At 38.2% G+C, this 17850-nt stretch overlaps 1 protein-coding gene across 1 annotated transcript in view; it reads left to right on the top strand.

The window, feature by feature from the left end:
• The window catches only part of LOC102689868 (ephrin type-A receptor 7), a 258096-nt gene that overhangs the window by 225038 nt on the left and 15208 nt on the right, over nt 1-17850 (top strand). Inside the window, exons 9-11 of the mRNA XM_015348878.2 lie at nt 6696-6751; nt 13253-13378; nt 14557-14742. Of these exons, the coding sequence (XP_015204364.2) occupies nt 6696-6751; nt 13253-13378; nt 14557-14742 (368 nt within the window). The remainder of the gene's footprint in view (nt 1-6695; nt 6752-13252; nt 13379-14556; nt 14743-17850) is intronic.

Below are 17850 nucleotides of genomic sequence, written 5' to 3'. Positions count from 1 at the left end.
AAATAAATTCATGAAATGTAAGACATATTCAGGCTGACTACTGTACTAATAATTGTCACAGTTGCAGTCCCTCCCCCTTAAGGGCGCTCCGGCTCTTTCACTTCGGACTTGATTTTGTGCACCTGCCCCCTGTTCCAGCTTCCTTCCAGCCCACCTTAAAAGCCAGATGCCCATTCAGTTCCGGGCTCTGCATTGGTTCCCGTACCAAGCGAGTCCGGGATCTGAGCGTCTGGTCCCGTTCCCCCATTTTCCCCCCCGACCCTCCACCGGATCCTGTTCTGGTTTTTAATCCTGTTTGTCCTCATCTCAGATGGACCGCCCGACTTTGGACTTTTTGCCTTCATCTTGGTATTTCCCATTGGAAACTGTTTTGGATTGTTTGCCCCACCCCCCAGAACACCTGCGCACTATCTGTTTTAATTCCCGACACCTGCATGCTTTTTCCCCTGTGTTTTCCTCACTCATTCCGGGATTGTGTCGTCTGCATAGGGTCCCGAAGGAGCGCGTTGTTACAATAATGGGCTGACTTTGTAACCACTGGTTATGCAGTTAGTGTACGGTGCAATGGTACTACTTTTAATATCAGTTTTCTGGTGTATATTCCATGCCACATTCACAAAATAGTGGTATTTTGTTTGAAATTTGGAAGGAATTTGAAAATATGCAAAAGTCCTTAAACCTCAATTGTGAAAACAGGGACCAAAGGTCCCTGTTAAAGGTCAGTATTAACACAAATGACTGGGGGGCGGAGCAGAGGTGATGCTACCTTCTTGCTTTCTTCATTTCACCTCTTAAGACAGGCTTATTAGAAATATTTGGTAAACCCTTCAAAACTGCATTCTCAAGTCAAATATTATAAAAAGCAACACAGCACATAAGACACAGGCTATGACATGTAAGAATAAATACAATATTTGAACTTTCTATCAGGGAATGATGTACTATACGGTATGTTGACATACTGTATATTTACAGCTAAATCAATGTAGCCCCATGGTTCCAACAACCCCCTGTCCTCTCTCAGTTAATTACCTTTCTTTTTTCATTCCACTAGACTAGATTTGGTTTAAAGGGTTTTTGTTGGTTTAATAACGCTTTGATAACATAAAAACTTTCCAACTTGCAATGTAAAACCAGACAATGTGCAATATAAAACCAAGAACCCATTTAATACTAAGCAGACCACCGAAGCTGCATTTGGTAATCCTTGCAGAATGCTAGACAGCATATTTAGGCTTGCACAGTTGGTAGAGTAATTTGTTAAATTGAAATTTACAGTCGATGGGCAAGGACATGGGCGTATTCACAGCAAGTTCACATTTTCCCATGCTCTCGGCAGAAATTAAATCAGTCACTTTATCAAATAGTCCCATGAATTTCTAAGGTCCACTTAATGTAATTCAGTCAGTTTGGTGGAGGTTTCTGTTGCTCTTTATGAAACACACATTATGATAAAGTAACTGCCGCAAAGAATGTGTTTCTTGTGGTTGCTCTTTCCCTGGGACACAAGTGAGCTGCTGTCTGTGAAAGTAGTTGGACAATATTGTGAGTAACTGTTGGGGAAGACAATCCAGATTAGGAAGTCGGCTCTCGTTTATTTTCGAGTCTCATGAAATTACATGAATTCTTCTGTCATCCTCTCCAATATAAATAATTTGCTTGCACTGGCAGTATGCTTTCCCTCCCTCAGCTGAGCAATGTAGTGCATTTGTGCAATTATTTCACAACAAAATCCATAGTATTAATAAACGGTTTCTGAACTCCTGCAGCCATGGCAACCATGTTCGGTTCTGATTTCACAAGTTTGAATTTTCCTTTTTTTTATTGCTGTTGATGCTTCCAATATAACTGTGATGATATGTAAAATAAGACAACTATCTGTGTCCTAGACCCTATTCCTTCTCCCCTACTCAAAACTTGCTTCTTTGTTCTTTGTCCTTTATAGTGTAGGTAGGTCATACGTCCAGATTATTTTAAGGATTTATCATATGCGTGCCTTTGGTCTTGATCTGATGATACAGACGTTTTCCAGCTCTGATAAAGACCAAGCTTGACAAAATGCTCAGTAGAGCCAGCTTTCTTATGTGCAGGACCATATCTTTGAAACATGTTGCCCAAATCAATTAGAGACTCTTTGAATATTGATATTTTCAAAACTTGTTTAAAGACTTAATGTTTTGAGGTTTGACTTAGTTTTATGCTTGTTTTCAGTAAGTCGGCATACTGTTTCCCACCACTATTCTTTGTACATATAAATACTGTACTGTAATATATTGTGTTGTACAGTGTTTTTTATTTCTTAAAAAGCTCTCATCAGTATTGTGTCTTATGATGATGATGATGAATCTTCACACTGTAGGTTACAGGTGATTGTCAGGAAACATTTACAAACATCAAACGTTAATTGCCTTTGTTGGGAATAATATACATTTTAACAACAATCCTGCAGTGCCTGTTAATAGAAACGAATACATTCGTTGCCAGTCTGCTGTCTGGCATATTGTCAGAGCAATGAGGTTAAGATGAAGATATCAAATTTACCACAGTGGGAAAAAAAATCCACATGGTCTTCACTGAGTGGTAAATGAGTCATCAGCATTTATTATTCAGATTTTCAAACACCCCTTTTCAAAACACTACTTTTCCCACAATTTCATCAGGGGTTTGGCAGGGATGGGTTTCTCTGACGGCATGCCTTGTTTCACCCTGCCTTCTACGTGGTAGGTGACATGCCTTTTCTTCCTCAGCAGTATCTGCAGTCCTTCCAATATAGCTCCAACTAGCGTGGTCCTGCTCTCCACCTCCTTCTCACCACCTCCTTCTGCCTCCATTCAGCCTCAGAGGTACATGAATTTCTGCACTCTTGCCTCATCTCCATCCCCTGCCTGCTCTGCCAGCTCAAGCCTTGGACGCCTTTCTAACCCTTTCTGCCATTCTGCTCCCCTCTCTGTGCCCGGCCCTCTGCATGCCCTATGTGTCTTTGCAGTTCTTACAGAGCAAATGCTGAATGCATGTCTAGGATTGCAAGTTACAGTATGTCAGAACCTTGAGATTGCTGGTCTATAGTTTTTTTTTAATACAAAAAGAGTCCAAATTAAATAAATATTTTCAGGAAGAAATACATTATTGTACTTTGGGAGAACATTTACTGTTGGGACAGCACCGTGTAATATGAATTCTGCCTAGATGGATTCTACCCAGAAAGAGCCCATGCTGGGCTAAAATATGGAAGTGTTTAAAATTATGTTCCGTGACTTTTGGTCAATACCAAATGACTAACATGCCCTGTGCATTTTACCAGTGGTTTCTCCCAGTGTTTGGAATAATTTGTGTGCTTCGAATATGAATCGTCATCCACAAGATCCTTTGCCTGGGCTCTTATCCACTGTTGCGTTTTTATGGGTAGTACCAACTAGAGTTGTTATTTAATTGATATGCTTGAACCACAGCCTTTGTTCTCCTAAAATGATTACAGTTACAACTCACAATTCATGAGGAATAACGACATCCAAGAATCAGATTCTTTACTAATGTTTATTGACTATTTAATACAATAAGCTTTGACTTAACTAGATAATGATTGTGATTTAAAACAGCTGGATGAGACTGAGACTGGCTTGTCTGTCATTATTCTTCCCGAACTTCAGTTAAGAACTTCCATTTCTAAGTGTTAAAGGACACTTTTTAATGATAATACTGTAGATCTCATAATGCTACACGGCTAGATCTACACAGGTACTGTATTAAGCTTGCTGTAAGAGGAAGGAAAATGTCTTTTACTCCTTTATAATAGCCCATTCCTACACATAGGTTATGATCACAGACATCTAACAAAGAGCTCACCAAGACAGGAGAACTCTACTATTTGTATGTTATACCCCTTCCCACTCACATGTTCTGTATTGTATCAGCCCTATGGTACGCAAGGTACAGTATGATGCATGATGCACAAGGTCAAGCTATCACATACTGTATCAAGGTTTGCATGTGCTCTTTTTTGTGCCTGGTGTTTTCACTTTCAAATAAGAAAATAATCGTATTTGGAAGTGCAGGATTAATTTTATTTATCCATCAAATTTAGTATCACCAAAGCTCTCCTTGACCAGTACAGTTTAAATTCTTAATTCCTTAGTGGAGAGGTTTTCTAACCTTGAAGCATTTAGGCTATCCTGTGCTTGCAGTGAAAGAGAAAGCATTCATTGCACGAAGTGGTAATGTATTTTTCTAGCTAGTGAAGAATCATTTCTCCTCTCAATGATATCGAGCAGTGACAGTTATAAAGACTGCAGACCTTGCAGAAGTCATGAGCACAGGATTCCTGTAACTCAAATACATTTATGTTTTCTAGTTATTATTTAGTGGTTATTTTTCAAACCAAGAAATGGATCTTTTATTTATTGAGTGGTAGCTGGTACTTACCTAGATCCCTTGTATGCGATTGCCTGTGTGTTCTAACTAATTTCCTGCATGGTGTGCTACCCTTCCTGAAGTCCAACCTTTTCACACTTCAGTACTTTTATTTCTTCTGGCATCTACTGCATCTCCCAATTTTTTTTTCTTTTCCGCCATAATCCTCCTGAGACATTTATCTCCCTGCGGGATCCGGGAAGTCGTTTCTCTCTATGAAGTTTCGGGCTATTTTGTAGGAACACACTCTGCTCCAAAGCAGGAGAAAAGATGTGTAATTTTTTGCATCTATGATTTGATGAGGCTTTGTACTTCTGCATCTTTAGAATCAATTTTAACCTTGTAATGAAATGTGATCACCTCTTCTGAATGTCTCTGCTCTGCTGGCTCACCGTACCATTCTTGATGTGGAAATAGAGTGCTCTTTATTTTTCTGTAACGCATTTTGAATGATGACCTTTAGCTTTAGTGGGCTATCCATTTTATTCATTAAGGGTGCAAGTAGAATAATTGAAAGCAACACTCAGGGCTTTAAAGCAAAGGAACAAAAGCTACAAAGCTGCTTACAGGGCAGATATTCCGAGGGATACGGAAATGTTGCTTGGTATACAGTGCTTCACAGGATTCGACAAACACGGTGCTTTTAAGCTGACCCCGATCATCTCTTAGTCTGATCCAGCTCCTTTCCTCTGGCTTTGTCGCACATCCCATTGTTAGTGCTACACGTCAATGACCGTCAATACAATTCATTCTTTAAAACTTTGTTAGACTTTCATCCCATGATACGGAAATGAAAAAATCTACTATTTCTATCGCTGGAGAAAAATATTGCAGTGTTTTTTTTTCTTCCATAAGAGAGAGAGTCAGAGAAAGATAGAAATCCTTCCAGCTGATGAAAAAAAAAACCCACAGGAGACGAAAGAGCAGAGTCTCATTGTATTGTATCTTGTGCTGTGAACTATTTTTGTAGCATGGACTGAATACTTAAAAACACAAAGGAGATGCAGCATTTTTGTCTAATCTCTTTGTATTTTTTTTTATTATTGTGCTAATCTGATAAGCCCTTTATAATTCCGTCTTCTTTACAGAATTGCATTTCAATGAATTTTCTCCTATTCCAGTGCTGTCAGTTGCACTGCAGTGACTCCAGTGAAATTCCCTCGTTTATCTGTGCTCTGTAATTCCTTATCAGCTTTACTGGCATTTGATTTAATATGGCCAATTATCTTCCGCAGGCCTGTCTGCATATTAAATATTATTATTAAAATGCCAGTTTTGTGTTTGAAACAATGACAGTCGGATATGGAAGTCATTTACAATTAGAGTGTGCTTGTTCTCCCCACTGTAGCCCTACTGCAGCCTTCCATGAACAGTCATATGCAATGCTTGCACACAGAAACCTCTCTTTTATTGTTTGGTCATGTCTTGAGATCCCATTTTGAACATTGACTTTACACATTTGATTAGAAATGTTAAACACTGTGGAATAACAGGAACACTTTTCCAAATCAAAATTAGACAAAGCAATCAGAAATAATGTAGTTCCCCTTCTCCCCTGTGTGTAGATGCGCAGGGTTCATTGCCATCAACTGCAATGCGAGAAAGATATTTTGACAAACAAAGATATTTCTAAATTTTCTCAATTTTCAAAGAAAAAGAAACCATTCAGAATGGAAATTGCACAGATCCGTGTTTCTTACCATTAGTGTTCAGTCCATACAGTAGATGTCTAAAAAGTTCATTTTAGGAAACATATTTTTATATTAATAAATATGAATAGGAAATAAGATGTTTGTCTTGGACAAAAAAGCCATTATTACTAACTTCCTACTGAGAATACAGGTAGTGAACCAAAATGGATACACCAATGTAAAGTCACTTAATATGACTTAATAATAATATCACTTAATAATGATTCATTAAGGTGTGAAGAAAACAAGCTTATCATTTAGCAATCTTCAATTCATACCAATCAGGTTATTTAGAAACATGGTTGTTTTTGAATTTATTCATGGCCAGATAATCATTAAAATATATTATTCATTAGCATAATTTGTTCATTTCTATAAATCCATTATGCAAAGGTATCTTGTCGTGCTACAAAATACATGTCTACAAGGTTGAACTATTTTAACAGGATTTTTCTTTAAATAGTTTCAATGAACATCTTTATTGAATTCTCTTTCTGCCCAGACTCTGGCACAGCAGGGCACTATACAGGTATATCAGTATAATCTGAAAGGTTTCTTGTGCTCTATTCATTTTATGTGTTCTTGTGTTTATTTCAGGCAATGTGGTTACAGTAAGGCCAGTCAAGATGGAGATGAAGAACTGTATTTTCAATGTAAGTATGGAGAATTTCAGTATACAGTAGTAGTACTCAAAATCATCAGTTGCTCTTTAGGCAGATAAACTGTGAAAAACATCATGAAAGGGAGTCCTTAAAGAAATACAGTGATCTGTTCCTGAAGTTAAAACATTCCTGCTAGCCTGCTGTGACTGTCACAGTTGACCAACAAGGTAAGATTAGAAAACATTTTCAGGATATTGTGCTTGGCTTTATGGCAGAGCCCATATGGCTGTTTGTGTACACATGTGTAGGGGGTGTAATCAGTAAGAGGTGTGACTCCCTTCCACTCCCTTAACCCCAACTGCTCCAGGGGCGCTGTACAATGGCTGACCCTGCGCTCTGACCCCTAGCTTCTCTCTCCCTGTCTGTGTCTCATGGAGAGCAAGCTGGGGTATGTGAAAAGATGAAATCCTAATGCAAGAAATTGTACAGGGCTAATAAAGTGATGTTATGTTGTTACAGTATATTCCTGCTGTTGGCACTATAACCTTGCTTTGTAGCAGGAAGCAAAGAGTCCCTGACTGTGCTTCATCGAGCGAGGGAACATGTGTGTTTTCTCTTATGCTCACCTATTTGCTGTGAAGCCATGTTGATCAAAATATTAAGCTGGAATATAGAGAAGAATGTGCGAGATATTATATGAGAGAAAATACAGTAATTGATTAATTCCAGTTTTCCTTTAAGTAATACTATGCTTTTAGTATTCATGATGATTCCCTGATTTGTCATATTATAAGAGATAAAATGTTAAAATATTTTATCTACACATTCCATAGTGACCTTAACTATACAGTAGTTCCAGTTTACGAAAACACTTTATATCTGACATCAGCTATACTTGAACTTATTTCCTCATCATTCAGGGCCACACTTCAATGAGATTTTTACCTTTGTGTCATGAGGAACTCATTTGAAGGTGAATTTCTCAGCATTTATAAAACAAAATGAACAAGCTGTCACTTAAATATTTATTTTAGTAATAATAAACACAATTTAGTAATAAATAAACTGAATAAACTGTATAAATACTCACTGTATCTCAGTCTGGTTTTTACGGTCAGTTAAAATGGTCTTTCATCCCCTGTAGGATGTATGACACTAATAATCAGCCTCAATGCTGTGGGAGATTGTTTACACATTTATCCTCCATCCTCCCATTTACACAGACATGCTCTGCAGACTGAAGACAAGTGTCTAGTCTCTTGCTTTCCCTTAGAGCAGTAGCATTTGGGACATGAAATTGGGCTGAATACCTGTGAAAAATAGCATTTTTTCTGCATATACCAAGTGAGACAGGTCAAACCATAAACAAGAAAAGAAAAACAGCTCTTTCGTGTCTTAGGTAGCACCTGCTAGAGTAAATCTCAGCCTCCATCTGGTGCCAAAACTTCTAAATTATTTATGTGTCTTAACAGTGCATCTTCTGAAGCACATTATCATACCATTTGATCTCACCAAGTTCAGTATTGGTGTAATAAACCTCCCTACAGACAGCAAGACTTGACAACTTCATAGCCCTGTGGCCATGCTCACTGAGCACAGAACACCAGGCAATCACAGGCATAGTTTGAGCTTGTCAAAGGGTGTTTGAGGCTATGGGCACACTATATACAGTAGGACATGAATTATTTTGTCTGGTTTTTGATTAGCCGGGCTTGAACAGATTTTATGTGAGATCACTGTTTCCATAAGATGTATTTCTATGTTCCTTGGTGGGTGCATATTAATGTGTGAGGAGGGGGATATTTAAAATGTCAATACTAGTCAATGCCTCCTATTCTAGAAAAGGGTTCCTCTGTGTCTGAGGTCGCTAGATAAAGTGAGTATGAATGGTTTTGAAACGTTCTGTGATATAACTGAATTCTTACTCTTATCTAACTATAAACACAAGACTGGGTCATGATTCAGCTTACTGATGCATACTACATAGGGAGAACAGGAGAAGACAAGAGAGAAAGAATGAGCAAGACACAGTCTACTGCCTGTCTTGCCCCAAATACTCCTTGACCCACAAGGTCTATCAATCTATCACGTATTGAGAACTGAAGGGATTTTAAATTTGGGGAACTTACCTATATTTTCATATAGTTTGAAATATTGAAGCTTAATTTTTAAATCTTCCATTCTGAATTTTTCACTCTTGTCTATTAGTCTTTTTAACATTATATTAAAGGGCAGGCTCACCTCTCGAGGATTGATTAGATAAGGGAAATAGCCCTGTTTACTTGTAAGGTTTATGTCTACTTCTGAAGGCATTAAAGTGGTCAGCGTTACAAATAGCTGGTATAAGGTTGGAAGTATAATGATGGACTCTCATAACTCAGTCCTGCTTGTAATATAAGACAAAGGGGTGGGCAGATTGAGAAAACAATGATAATGAGAAAATGAATCGAAAGGAAGAAAGTTCATTGTATGTTTGGGAATGAAAGTGATTTTGTGATTTGATTTGCATTCCAATTTTCAATGTTCAAAGTGTCTTTTTAGCATATGTTGTATTATCCGGAGGCTTTCAGACTTGTGTTGTTAATATAGACTTATACCCAGCAATCAAAAAGCTGAGAAAGTGTTGAGAGAGTTACTGTATAAGACTGTCGTTGTCACGTAGTGCTCTTTCAGGACCCTATGCAGACAGCACAATCCAGGGGGGAGTGAGGAAAACACAGGGAAAATAGCATACAAAGGGGCTGGAAGAAAAACAGGGGGCATGCCCAAGGTGCGCTGGTGTTCAGGGGGGGGTGTCCACGGCAAACAATCCAAAGGAGTCCGAGGCAAATCCGAGAACAATGCAGTGTCCAAGACCGGGTGATCCATCCTGACAAAGACGAACAGAGTTAAAAGCCGGAGTGGGATCCTGAGGAGTGTCAGGGAAATAAAACGGGGGTCACAGGACCAGACGCTTCTTAGTCCTGGACTCAGAAGGTCAGGACGCCATTGAAGCCGATGCCGCCGAGTCGCTCCTGGACTCGCGGTTAGGCGGGCTTCAGGGCGTCCATCTTCCAAAGCTGAGCCCAGACTGGCAGGAACGTCTGGCTTTTATAGGACGGGGGCAGGAACCGGTGGCAGGTGCAGGAGATAGTAAGGTCTGGAGCGTCCTTAAAAGGAGAGGTTAACGAGCGTGACAGTCGTCGTAGGAGATGACGGTGTGTAGAAATGTAATGTATGTCTGTAGTAAAGGTGAAGCATTCTTGATCCTGAAACTGAAAAATGTCAGATAGCTGTAGTGTGACTTTAGTGTCATTAAGGTATAAAAGACAACAAGTGGCAAAAGCAGAGTGGTGAGTAGTTAGGCAGGCCAACACAATCAGGCATCCTGGAGAGGCTTTGAAATTCTTGGGAACGAGATAGAATTGAGATGCCAATGGGTGTTCAACAATAGAACAGTTAGTCCCAAGAGGTATTTCTTCATTGTGTGTATACCATATATATAACTGTGCAAGTGTCTGAATGACCTGCTGTCCTAGAAGCAATTTCTTTGAGTTTAATACCCAGATATAAAAGGCTTCTATACTGAAAACCTAGTGCAAACCATGAAGTATGAATGACATCACAGGCAACTCTTGGCAAGATGTCTTCAAATGTCAGGGTAAATATCTTCATTTGGTGTCTGTCATCTGCCAGTTAGATCTGCACTGAATTCCCAGTAGAACAGCGCAGATAGTGAAATATGATTATTTCTGAGGTCATGGTTTCTCTGCTGACTGAGGACTTACAATAAATTACAAGTCTGTGTAAAGGATTGATTGGTTTATAAGGCAGTGTGATTGGTGTATCTGTCAGTTTTATCTGACAGAGTGAAATATTCTAAATCTTGTTATCCTTCTTAACACAAAGGTTGCTCAAACCTCATTTCTTGTAACATTAGAGGGGACATTTGCTAATTGTATTAATTAAAGAATAGCTTTTAAAGTTATCTTCTTACAAATTCCATGTCCAAGTGCTAATACATTAGTCTTTTTTAGAGATACTGTATAATTATATCAGCAAATTTTATGAATACAGTATCTTTATTAAGCATTATACCTGTATCTCCCACAGCAATGAAGTAGACACATCATGAATGTTAGTAACAAATCTTAGAGTGAAAAAAACATTCAACAGTCAGTGAAATTTTAAACAGTAACTAAATGTGAACATTTGCTAATCCAGACTGGATTACCTGATTCATATCAAAGTACAGTGGAAGAAGTGTACAAGTAATACTTTTGATCTAAAAGTTGCATTATTACATTTTCTCTGCATACATAGGATGTCTTGCACATACAGTATTACACATTATATTTTCACATATACATATTAATGCCCCTGTACAAAAACAGTGTGTACTGTAGGTAACCCACAGGGCTGATGAGATAAGCTTCTTATATGTTCATTCATTATGGAAAAACACAATTTGTTTACTTCGTTTAAAAAAAAAATCATTTCACTTGCACTGCATGTTCAAGGTACCTTTTTGGCTAGTGCGAGAATGAAAAACAGTTTTAATGAACCAGTAAATAATCATTTCAGCACAGCCTTATTAATGCTTTCTTGCTAGAACTCATTCCAGAAAGTACGATTTTCGATTAAGCCACTGATTTGTTAGTGACATTTTCAATAGTTTTTCCAGTTTTAATTCAGATTTAAAATTGCACTTTTGCTTTAGAAGTTTCAAGTTTTATTTGTGTGTCAGCCTTTAATCGATAGACTTTAAGAGCAAGTGAATTGGGTCCTGCTATTTTGGGTAGAATATCACAACTTGGAAAAGGCTGTGAGAAATTTAATAACAGATACAGTAGGAATCCATAGATTTGATGAACTGGAATGTGGCTACTATTTGCTGTAGGTAAGCACCAATATGAGATTTATTATTTTATTGCTTTTAACATTTCCAGACAAAAAAAAATATTTAAATTTTGATCTCCTATGAAACCACCCGGGAATACACCTGATTTTTTCTAATCATCTTTAAAAAACAAATATGTTGAATTCCAGCTATAAAATATTTCTGTATTAGGGTGATATATTGTTATTGTTGATGTGTTTTCTTAATGTTTTCTTTTACAGTATATTACTGGCTGGATAGGAGATCAGGTACATGGCTGGCCATGTGAGATTATATCCAGTATTCACAGTATATATACTGTACTGTATATACTCAGTGATGGACACACTTTTCCTATGAATCCTCCATTTACAGGAGGATTTTCAAAGCTAATTTGCTACAGAGCATTAAATATAAAGGTGTCTAACAAGCTGTCAACTGGTGTACATTTGAGAAGCTGCAGCTGTAGGGAATTTGTCTTGATAAGCTGCAGCTGTTGGTTGTCCAAGATTCTGCACTAGCTCTCTTGAACCACTAATAGAAAGCACTAGCTGTCCTAAAAAGAGAAAGGAAAACCATTCATTTAAAAAAAAAATAGCAGTGCATATCAATGGAGCACCTTCCCAAATCTGAAGTGTGTGAGATAATTTAAGATATTAAAGTGCTTGTGTTCTCCAGGGATGTGGGTGGGGGCCACTCTGTTACATACAGTATGGGGACTCAGCCATGTGTGCACCCAGGTTTGCACATGTCTGGTAGTCATATACTGTAGCACACATGGGATCTTTGAGTATTAAACCTGGGAGTTAGGCCATAAAAACCTGTGAAACCTGGGCATACCGATTTGGTGCTGTTGCTTTAAGGAAGAGAGAGTGTTTGTGTCATTAATGATGGAATGAGGGGACATGCAAGACAGCAGCTGCTGTATCAGGTGCATTAGTGTGGCTGTTTTCATGACGTCCCTGGCCAAACAGGATTAGCCAAGATAGATGTGTATCCCAGTTGACTTCTGATTATGGATTGCTTCCCTATCTCAGGGTCCAAAACAGAGTAAGGACCAATTTACAACTAAGAAATGTGACTATCAGAGAACTTGATGTCTCGATAAGCTACAGTTGTGGGATATCTTTATAAGCTACTGTTTGTCTGACTCTTGAGAGACACCACAGGCAGTTTCAGACTTCAAAGAGACCCAGAGAAACAGAGAAGAAAAACTGCTCTCATGACACTGGAGCTAAAATTCCCCAGCAATACTGTTGGAGACAATGGGTTAAAAAGGGGAAAAACTGTTGGCAAGTGAGGGTAAACTGAGAGTGTGAAAAATCATGTACAGATGGGCCCACAATGAGGTCACCTAGTGGGGTGTGGTTGTTAAAAGGTATTACAAAGCTAGACACAAATGTTTAAAGCACAGTTTAAGCAAAAATGTTTTTGAGATTAAAAAGTTAATTTTGCACTGGAGCATAATGGTGAGAAATTTGAAAAAGACACACTCAACTAAATCCCACAGTATAAAGGCAATGTTCAGTTGGAGGTGCATCTTAAAGCATAACAGCATAATCTCTTTTACTGTTACTATGCCTTTGTGAATTCTAATTGTATTTTTTGTGTGTAAGTATACCAATTTACATTCACAAATTATAATCTATTCAATGCCAACCCTCAGTTTCCCCAAACTGCTTTTTTGTTCACAGTTAAGATTCCAACCAGACGAACATACATTGACCCTGATACCTGTGAAGACCTGATCCAGGCTGTCCATGTCTTTGCGAAAGAACTGGACAACTCCAGCATTAAAATAGAGAGAATCATAAATACAGGTTAGTGTTGTTTGTGTTTTACACAGGTTGTTCAATGGAGAAAACAATCTACATCAACCATGAACAGTAAAGGGAAAGTAAATTAAAGTTTTGAAATATTGCATCATGCATTTCCACATTTTATGTTTAAGTGTCTGTAACATTGCTTTTATTAGTTCAAGTAGGTGGCTGCGTCACCATGTGTACAGTAGGTTGCCTTCTTCACACCTGAATAAGTTTTTCTTCTCTTTTCAGTATGGAATACACCTTTACTTGTTCCTTTGCAGCCTATGCATGCTGACACAGCTCCCTACTTGAATTTCTCTGGACAGGATGCCCATCCATCACAGTGCACACACAGCCACAAACACACTCTTACACTGATAGCACACCAGGAGAGAACTGAACCCAGGGCTCCACAGCTTTGAGGCAGCAATGCTAACTACTGTGCCACTACGCAGTCCTGTATGTTCCATCTTTTTTTAAATGTTTATTTAAGCAAATACAGTGATTTATGGATAAACCGATAGACAACAATGAAAGTGAATTATTATTTACGCACCGATCTGCCAAGATGTCATTGAATAGGAATTGTAACTCAAAGTGTTCTTTTGCTCTCCATTGAAACTAGTTATCAAAGCCTTCAAATAATAATCCTAGAATTCACTTCTAGATGTCTAGGCAGGCACAGCAGGTATATAGAGCAGTTGTGAAATGTATGTGTTTTAAAAATCAGTTTGGTGTAAATACTTAAACAGACATGTAGATCACAGCATTAATATATTTAATGCTGTCCTTTATATGTGACTTAAATATCTTGTACTGTAAATATTTCCTATATTAGCTCTCCCTAAGCATGGCTAATTCCCATACCAAACCTCATCTTCTCCTTCATGTGAGCCTGGGCCTGACGGAGTCTGACGGAGTGGGCAATCTGTAGAAACACAGAGTGCAATCTCCTATTGCTCAAGTGAGCCTGGGCCTGACGGAGCCTGACGGAGTGGGCAATCTGTAGAAACACAGAGTGCAATCTCCTATTGCTCAAGTAAAATGGAGAAAACAAAATGTATGGTAACTAAACCATCAATGCAAAGCACAGATTTCTTCTATAGTCTCTTGTGTATGTTAGGAATTGCATGGAGAACTGCTGTAAATAAAAATACATTAACATGTAGACTGACATTTGGTATCTACTGTAGGTGAATTTGGAGAGGTGTGCAGGGGATGCCTGAAGCTTCCTAGCAAGAGGGACCTTCCAGTGGTCATAAAGACCCTGCGAGCTGGCTGCTCAGAGAAACAGAAGAGGGTCTTTCTGACAGAAGCCGGGATCCTGGGGCAGTTTGACCATCCCAACATCATACGCCTGGAAGGGGTGATTACAAGAGGTGAAAGAGGCTCCTTTTCCATAAATAAAATCTATGCAAAGAATGTTTTTTCACAATGGATTCTCCCTTATCAGTCAGCTGACCTAGAGGAGCTGTTACTACATCTGGTCCGTTCTGCTGAATGGAGATTTTAGAAGTTCTGTTTTTTCTATGCATGCTCCCTGTGTGTAACATTCCACCACTATTTGCCCTCATTATGCAGATGAATAATAGTAAGTGAGTGAAATGTGAGCAGACAGGAAAAACACAGTAGGTCACATTTCCCATACCTCTGAAGGAGATTAGAACTATTAATTCATTATGTAAACATAGCAAGTTAAACTGCTTTGTCTCTGTGTTAGGTTAATTACGTTTAGAAGAGCAGAGAAAGAGTGGAATCTGTTTAACTGACAGGAGGTGAAGGCTGAAAACTAACAGTGCTGTGCAGTGGCACATCAAGAATCTGTAGAACTGGGTAATTGTGGCTACAGCGGGATACATGCTCAGCATGTCCAAATACTAATAGGCAGCAATGCAGATTTCACTGCATTAACTGTGCAAGTGTGTTCATTATCTTCATAAGGAATGGGAACATCTAGGTCCAGTTTTCTCCCTAACTGGTCCCACCAGTTTTGCTACAGAAGCCAATTACAGGGGAAGCAATTCCGTATAAAGAGTGGTTTTGCAGCAGGAAGCAGTAATACACCTCCATGATCAAACCCTTAGCAGTAGGATGTGTGCCATTTTGGACACTCTGTGAAAGTGGAACACTTGATGCAGTTTGGTGTCTGCACTCGAGTGAAGTCTCCAGTACCAGTATGTACAGCAAATCATTAAAGATAAATTGTTGTTGTTGTTGAACCAACAGTAAATGGGAAATTGGGGTGAGCCTCACATCTGTATACCGCATACAGTATAACAAATTTATGACTGCAGCCTGCATTACTCCTGCTATTGTAACATCCACTCACTCACAGTTCACACTTTCTTCTTTCTTATTACCCTTTCAGCATGAAATTACTAAATGTGAGACGAAACAAACTGAGACACACACTTATGAGTGTTCATGTACTGAGCTGATGTTTACAGAAATAGAAGATTTTGCCTGTTTAAAAAGTACTGTACTGCAACAAACACGACCGCTGAGGAGAAGACGAAAGTAAAGTTCTTTGGGAGTGTTGCCAAGAATAGTGCAATATTAAGTCACTAGGTCCTTATGGGTGAATAAAGAGGACGTCATATGAGGTTTGCTGATGTCTATGAGCAAGAATAATGACTTTTCACTGAGATAGCATTATAGTGTGAGGGGCCTTAAAGCAAACTTTAGGAGATGGCTTGCTGTTTTTATAATGGCTTACTGTTTTCATAAGCTGTAACACACCTCCATAATCAAACCCGTAGCAGCAGGGTGTGCGCCATTTTGGATACTCAGTGGTAATCATAACTGCACAATTATGGTAATAGTATTTTGAGAATTGTCGCCATCTGTATTGACTGCCACACAAACGTTGGTCTTATCTTCTTGCCTTTAAACATGATAGAGCTTGTATACACACAGCAAAACCCACTCCAAACTTTTTTGCTTCAGTGTGGGACAGCCTGCTTTTTGTCCAGATTTCAACACAGTCAATGAACTCACTCTGGAATTCACTGGGTAAATATAGGAGCATCTTTGCATGTCTTTACAAGTCTGTGCATACACTTTGCATGCTTGTGTTTGAGCAAAAAACACCTCATACTGATCACTTAGAGGTGTCTGAATTAACCATGCGACTCCTAATACCACCTTTGATATCTCAACTTTCTACTCAGAATCTTGTTTCTGAGTTGTTTTTAATTTTAACATTAAAGTGAAACAATGGATTTAAAAAACTATTTAACAAGTGGTTCTATGCATTCTTAAATATTTATGTTTTGTTTTCTTGTTTAAGCATAATTAAGAAAGCTTACAACTGAGAATAAATGATTTAACCCATTTAGTTTATTTCGTTTCTAGTAGCTTTATGATTTAAGAATTGTATTTAAGTTTTTTAAAAGACTGGCTTCAACCATGCCATAGGAGTTCAGTTATTATTTTCCATAATCCTGGGTTTTAATAATTATCTCATGTTTTCTACCTTGAGTGATCCTAAACATAAATGTTCCTTGTGTCACTGGGTCATCTTTGTATTGCTGTCAATTTTGTAGAAATAGTTAGAGAAGATCTTTCAACTACTAACAACCAAACAAGCTTGTCTCTTGAGATGAGTTTCAGGATTTTGAATCCCAGTCAAGTCTCTATCTAATTTTTATACTGATAACTTAAATCTATGGTTGAACATCTAAAATTTCTGTTTATGTGTGAAAATGTATTGACTTTAAGTGCTTTGCATCAGTATACTGCAGGAGCTGTGGTGAGATATTAATAGTTTTCAGTACCCACTTCCTTTCCAATCTCAAGGGATTAGTTGCACCTGTTCTATCAATAAAGATGACTTGCACACATTCCTCTTCAATCTGTGTCAGTAAAGAGATTGCAGGGATAATTAGCGGCAGCTATTAGGAAGAATTTTTATTGTGCCATTTTCTGTCTGAGTAATCCAGATCTTTCTTCGTAAACGCATCTTCCACAATTACACCCCGTTTTATGACACTGTGGAAATTAACGGATCCTACTGTGATAATTAGAAAGACAAATTATCTGCTTACATTATTTTCCACTATTGTTGAGTCTCTACATCGTGCTGAGTGCAAACACATAATTCTCACAATTTTTTTTTCTAAAGTAATGCAATGGATTATGAAGGAGACATTAAAGTCATTAATACTGATAGAAGGTGACACAGGAAGTTTAAATAAGCTTCTCTATAAAGACATAAGCAACATTTTGCTAACGATTGGAGCATTTTTGTGCGAAGTGTAACTTTAGCTGTGTTCTGTGCTTTTGTAGAGCACAGTTAGTAGTGCAAGTTAAAATATTTCAGGTATTTTTAGAGACCATAGGAAGAAAATAATTGTCAGTTCCAGTTTTCTCAAATCAAACTGATCTTTTGAGTTCATAACAATCACAATGCCAGGGTTAATTAATTTGTGTCCTTAAGAGCAAACTCCACCAGGTTTTAAAGGACATCTTTATATTTTCATCCATTT

This window comes from Lepisosteus oculatus, chromosome 11 (genome assembly GCF_040954835.1).
Source record: "Lepisosteus oculatus isolate fLepOcu1 chromosome 11, fLepOcu1.hap2, whole genome shotgun sequence".
In the NCBI taxonomy this organism is placed as follows: Eukaryota; Metazoa; Chordata; class Actinopteri; order Semionotiformes; family Lepisosteidae; genus Lepisosteus; species Lepisosteus oculatus.
Note: the sequence above shows the minus strand (reverse complement) of the source record. Positions and strands in the feature narration are given on the sequence as shown.